Source organism: Trachypithecus francoisi, unplaced genomic scaffold (assembly GCF_009764315.1).
Source record: "Trachypithecus francoisi isolate TF-2019V2 unplaced genomic scaffold, Tfra_2.0 Lachesis_group8, whole genome shotgun sequence".
Lineage (NCBI taxonomy): Eukaryota > Metazoa > Chordata > Mammalia > Primates > Cercopithecidae > Trachypithecus > Trachypithecus francoisi.
The window spans coordinates 20990727-20996807 of NW_022681473.1; the positions used below are offsets into that span (position 1 = coordinate 20990727).

The 6081-nt window shown below is 58.9% G+C and overlaps 1 protein-coding gene across 1 annotated transcript; it reads right to left on the reverse strand.

The window, feature by feature from the left end:
• Positions 1-2805: 2805 nt before the first annotated feature.
• CUNH11orf96 (chromosome unknown C11orf96 homolog) lies at positions 2806-4691 on the reverse strand (the record flags this gene model as incomplete). The annotated part of the gene is made up of 1 exon (XM_033207111.1): positions 2806-4691. A coding segment is annotated over one exon (1251 nt), but the record flags the coding sequence as incomplete, so codon positions are not given.
• Positions 4692-6081: the final 1390 nt, after the last annotated feature.

Sequence of the window (6081 nt, forward strand, 5' to 3'; positions counted from 1 at the left end):
TGTGGATTGATGCATACTGATATTAAATGCAAATCCAATTAATTAAAAAAGCAGGCTGAAAAGTAGCCTGTAGAATATAAACTCATTTTGTAAAAGAAAATAAACATGCATATATAGGCATCACCTCCAAAATGTTAACTTATTTATCTCTGGGTGGTGGGAGTATGACTGACTTGTTTTGTGTTATAACAAACAAATATTTCTAGGTCCATAGAAAATTACAAGAATAACTTAAAAAACAAACCAGGGCCAGACATGGTGGCTAACGCCTGTAATCTCAGCACTTTGGGAGGCCATGGAGGGAGGGTCACTTGAGGTCAGGAGTTCGAGATTAGCCTGGCCAACATGGTGAAACCTGTCTCTACCAAAAATACAAAAATAGCCGGGTGTGGTGGCGCATGCCTGTGATCTCAGCTCCTCAGGAGGCTGAGGCAGGAGAATCGCTTGAACCTGGGAGGTGGAGGTTGCAGTGAGCCAAGATCATGTCTCTGCACTCCAGCCTGGGTGACAGAGTCTCCATCTCAAAACAGACAACAACAGAAAACAACAACAATAACAACAACAACAACAATGGAAGTAGGCAAGATAGGAATGGATCTTCCTCACCACCTCTTTATTCATTGGAACCGAAACATTTCAGAAGCACCTACTCAATGCTAGGCCTGCCCACAGCTGAGCAGGAAATATGGTCCCCGCAATAACCTCTGTTGTTGGCTGGGGTAACCCAAGGAGACCCTTCAGGTAGGGGCTGAAGGCAGCAGGAGGTTCTTTTTGTTTGTTGTTTCTGTTTTTTGAGGCAGGGTCTCAGTCCGTTGCCCACACTGGAGTGCAGTGGCACAATCACTGCTCACTGCAGCCTCCAACTCCCTGGGCTCAGGTGATCCTCTCCTCTCAGCCTCCTGAATAGCTGGGACCACAGGTGTGCACCACCACGCCCAGCTAATTTTTTGTATTTTTGTTTGTTTGTTTTTCTTTTTTTTGTAGAGAGAGGATTTCACCACGTTGCCCAGGCTGGTTTTGAGCTCCTGGACTCAAGCGATTTGGGAGGCCTGGGACACCTAGGCCTCCCAAAGTACTGGGATTACAGGCGTGAACCACTGCCGGGCTGAGAAGGAGGTTCTTCCGCGGGAGAAGGCTACACAGAGGGGAGGATCTCAGACCTGAAGGGTCTAGAAGCCCACTGGGAGGTCTTCCAGACACTTGCGGCATCTAGCTCCTGAAGAGTAAACACAGGAGCTGCTGCCCAAGAGGTACGACAGACAGAGGGGCAGAGGATGTGGGGTCCGCCCCTCTGCCCTCAGGGAGTTTCTTTGGAGAGAGAAGAGAATGAGGCTGGGCTCAGAGGAAGTTCCTCCCACCACCCCGTGGAGCTCAAACTAGTTCAGTGGTGGCAGCTGCCCTGGCGGGAATCAAGCATCGACCCACAGTGGCCTCACATCTCTGAGGCCTTTGCAGGTAGAAGTCTCCTGCCATGATACCCCACCACAGTGGAACCCGTCGTTGGGTACTGCCACAGCGTGTTCTCAGGGGCTGGGACACGGGTCAAATACCACAGCCACCAAGGCCATGGCCTGTGCGCTCTCTAAGCCGAGGGAAGAACACCCTCTCCGGCCCTGTGGTTCTATTTTTGTTTCTTTGTTTCATTTCCTCTGCTGTCCTCTTCTCCAGAGCCCAGCGCTGCAGCTGAGAGAATGGGCATCTCCTAGAGATTCCTGCCCCCCACGCACCAGCCCCACCACCAGAGGGCGCCCGAGCACAGAGACTCCGCAACCGGAGCGGGAGCCCTAAACCTGTCAGGGTGGGTCAGCCCTGGAGTAATCCTGGAGGGAGGGCCCTGGAGGGGGCCCCAGGGTGGGGACCTGCCCGGCTCAACCAAATATAGTTTGTTACCTTGGTGGCCATCTGCAGCCAGGTAGCCCTGCCACACTGCTAACCCAGAGGATTTAGGAGGTAGACAGGGATTCGGGAAGTGGCTGAAGAGCACTGGAAAGACAAACTCCTGCGGTGCAAGGAGTCCTGGACCAGGAGTCCGGAGAAATGGGGGCGCTCCTTTCCCTGTGACCCTAGGCTTGTTTTGTCATCTGTAAACAAAGGCAGGGGCGGGGAGAAGGGAAGGACTGGATGGTGCCCAGGTGCCCTTCAGGCTCTAACCAAAGATATGCCCCACCTTCCTGGAGGAACCCTGCGGGGCGCAGAGGAGGGCTGGAGACGTAGCGGCAGCGGTTTCCCCCGCAGCGCGGGAGTGCCCGGCACTGCGCTGAGTCAACTGCGGTCAGGGGGTCACCTGCCCGCGACAGCGAGCACACACCCACACTCTCGACCAACCCAGGCTGGCCCCCAGCCCACTCTCGGGTCCCAACGCCCAAACATCTCACATTGCTGGCTCCGGCATCTCCCCACCCGCCGCCAGGAATGGGCGCAGAGGGATATGCGTCTTCTGCGGCGGGTGCGGGGCAAGGACCCTGACCCCAGCTCGGGGAAGTCAACCGCCCGCGGGGAGGAGACAGCTCTCCATCCTCAGCTCCAGCTCCGCCCCGCCTGCGGCTTCACTCCAGCCCGGATGCCGGCGATGGGGAATAGACCAGGGAGGCAGGAGCGCTCTGGACCGGGGGTGGATACACTTGGGGAGGCAGGCAACCGACCTGCGGACGGGTGGCGCAACCTCGTTCCGGTGACCGAAGCTTGTGGAGGTAGCTCCACTCCCGGCTCCCTGGTCCGGCATCCCCCTGCCACCTCCTCCCCCACCTTCCCCAGTCTTGGGAGCCTGGGCCCTGAAGGTTCAAAAAGTCAAGAGCCTGAAAAAAATGCACTGTGCAAATATATTGACTTTATTTGTCTCCGTTCTGGAGTCTCACAGACATATCCAGGTAAAAAGATCGTTAAATAAACGCCTTCAGTCATCTCAATGCAAAAATAAATATCAATCCTCCAGACGCAGCAGCAGCAGCTGCTGCGCTGCGCCCCAAGTCCCAACGGCCACGCCTAACAATTATAAAAGTGTTCAGCGAGAGTGTTGGCGTGAGTGTGAACGGGTGTGCGCTGGGGGTCACGGTGGAGCGGTGTGCAAAATCGGAGTTGCAAACCATCGGACAGGGGCATGGAGCGGCGATCCGGGTGGCCCTGGCGACCCGCGCGGCCAACTCAGCGCGGGCGCGCCTCCCCGCACACACTCACAGCAGAGTTCGCACTGGGAAGAGTTAAAAAATAAACATTTACAAGGACAAGGAAAGCGGTCCCGCTCCCGGCGTCCCCGGGCCAGGGCGAGCGCGGCGAGGGGCGCACCGATCGGTTCGCAGCTGGGCGGGAGTCCGAGCGCGCGAGGGGCGGCGGTCCTGGGTCCTTGCGGGTCCCCCGGGGGCAGGGCGCGGGCTCTCTCGGGGTTCGCACGCCGGTCTCCCGCGGATCGCGGACGCGTGCGTTCCCCCCTCGGGCGGCGCCCCTCACAGGGCCGAGTCGGAGTCGCTGGAGTCCAGGCTGTTCCTCAGTTTGCAGCTGCTGAGCTGCTCCCGCTGCAGCGACAGGCTCTGCGTGCTGCGCCGCAGGCACTCCAGGCTCTGCAGGAACGACTTCTTGGCCTTCTCCTCCTCCATGGGGGACACCCCCTCCTCCTCCACCTCCTGGATCTCGTCGAAGGTCACCGGCTGCGTCTTGAAGCGAGACTGGCGCGGCCGCCGCAGCCGGCCCCGGCCCTTGGACAGCTTGGCTGGCCGCACGGGCTGCGGGAACTCGTCGGCCAGGCACACGAAGTGCGGCATCACCGCCTGGTAACTGGAGCAGATGCCCATCAGCTCGCCGGGCTTGGCGGCCATGGCGCCTCCGGCGTCTGCGGGGCCGGGCGGCGGGGCGCCGGGGATCTCCGGAGGCGGCCGCTGCGCCGGGGCCCCCCGGGAGGCAGCAGCCGGGGACTCGCCGGGCGGGGGATCCAAATCTGCTGCGGGGTGGCGGCGGCCCTCGCGGGCCCGGGCCGGCGCTCCTCGGGAGGGCGGGCGGGCGGGCGGACCCGTCGGGGGGCGCGGGGCTCTGGGGGCGCTGTTCCGCCGCGCTCCGAGGCGCTCGCCGCCGCTGTTGTCGCTGTCTGCCCCGCGGCGGCCCGGCTCCCGGCTTATATAGCCCGCGGCTACCCACACGGCTGTGAGCTCGGATGACAGCGAATGCCATTTAAAGCGTGCGCGCCCCGCGCCCTTCCGCCTGACGTCGCCCCGCCACTCTGGGAAAGTAACTGCCCCTTCTCCGGCGCCGCCCGCCCCCAGCCAACCGGCTCCGGAAAGCAGGCCCAGCCCGCGGGGGTTCCGGGAGAAGCCGCGGCCCCAGAGCACGCGGCGGGCCCGAGCTGCGCCTAGGCAGGGACCCTCAATCGCCGAGACTGGGCGGGCGCTGTCCCTTCTGGGATCCCCAAGTCTGCACCAACCGGGTTGGCCGCGGGGGCGCAGGTCACCCTCCCCCGCCCCCTGGTCCCAGATGCACACACTCGAGGGGCTGGTTATTCCGCCACCGGTTCTGCGCGGGGCGCGAGGCAGCTCCCAGCTCTCTGCAGCCTGGCGAGCCAGAGCGCCCGGCTCCCCAGAGCTGAGCTCGGAGGTAGGGGCGGGCTCCCCCTCTGGATCCTTGCCAGCCCCCTCCGCAGGCGCGCGCGCGCGCGCCCCCCCCCCCCCCCCACACGCACACACGCACACACGAATGCAAACACACCTCGATTATTACATTCCGGTTCTTCCCTTCCCTAGATGTCTTCTTTATGTTTGTCTCCTCACTCCCAAACCCAAGTCCCTCGGGCACCCCCATTCATGCTCTGAAGAGTGACACTTGGATATGGCACTAACAACAACAACAACAACAATAATAGCCACCACCATCTGGAGAGCTTTACCCCAAGCCAGCCATGAGCTCTGTTTTATATGTATTATCCTGTTTAATCTTCACAGCAGCAGCCCTATGAGGTAATTGGTATTCTCTCATTTTTACATATGGGAAAACACAGGCACAGAGGGGATAAGTAAATGGTCCACTAGTATCTGATGGAAACAGATGGGCTGGACTCCAGAGTCCAAGCTCTGACAGTCCCCTGCTGAGGGTGAGTGCCCTGAGCTAAATCTCACCAGTGCCCCCTGCTCTGTGTCCTGGGACCCCCAAGAGGAAACTGAGCCTGGTCATGGCTACGTGGGCTTGAGATGCGGGGCACTGACAGGCACCCAGCAGGGCTCACAGGGCCACCCGAAAAGGAGGGGGTCAGTGGGATTTGGCCTCCGTCCTTTCCCTACCCACTCAACAAAGTTTACTGAGAAGTTACTTTCCTGCTCAGGAAAGGCATGGAAGCCAACAAGAAAGTTACAATCCCTGCCCTCATGAAAGTTACATTCTAGTGGGAGTGGGGTGTTGTGGGGAGAGACAGATGATACACACATGAACAAGAACCTGTTTTGTGGTGAAATAAAGTAGGGCGATGAGCTAGGGATGCAGGTGGTGAGATGCTTAGAGCACCGGGCCAGGAAAGGCTGCTCAGAGCCGGATATTTAAGCTGCCACCCGAAGGGCAATAATAATATGCTAAGTGCTTAGTACAGCCATGCTCTGCTCACTTTTTATACATGAACGCAACGTGTTCACTATTTTATTTAATCCTCCCAACCACCCTGGGTAACAAACCATACATTTCTTACTGCCATTTACAGGTAGAAAAATCAAGGCACAGAGATGCTAAGAAAACTTGCCCCAAGGTCCCACAGCAGGAAGTAGCAAGAGCTGAGATGCAAACCCCAGCAGCATGGCTCCTGAGCCCTCACTCTTACCCGCCACACTGCAGCGGTTTGCCCTGTGATGGACAAAGATGGAACCAGCCATGTGACAAGGTGGGAAGACAGTATCTGAGCAGAGGGAGTCTTAGTGCAAAGACGCTAAGGCAAGAATTCACTTGGTGTATTCGAGGAACAAACAGCAAGGAGGCTTGTTAGCTAAAGCAGTGAGAGATGTGGATGGGAATGGGGGACAGTCACTTGAGGCCTTAGCGGCAGGTTACAAAGATAGAATTTCGGCCGGGCGCGGTGGCTCTCGCCTGTAATCCCAGCACTTTGGGAGGCCGAGGCGG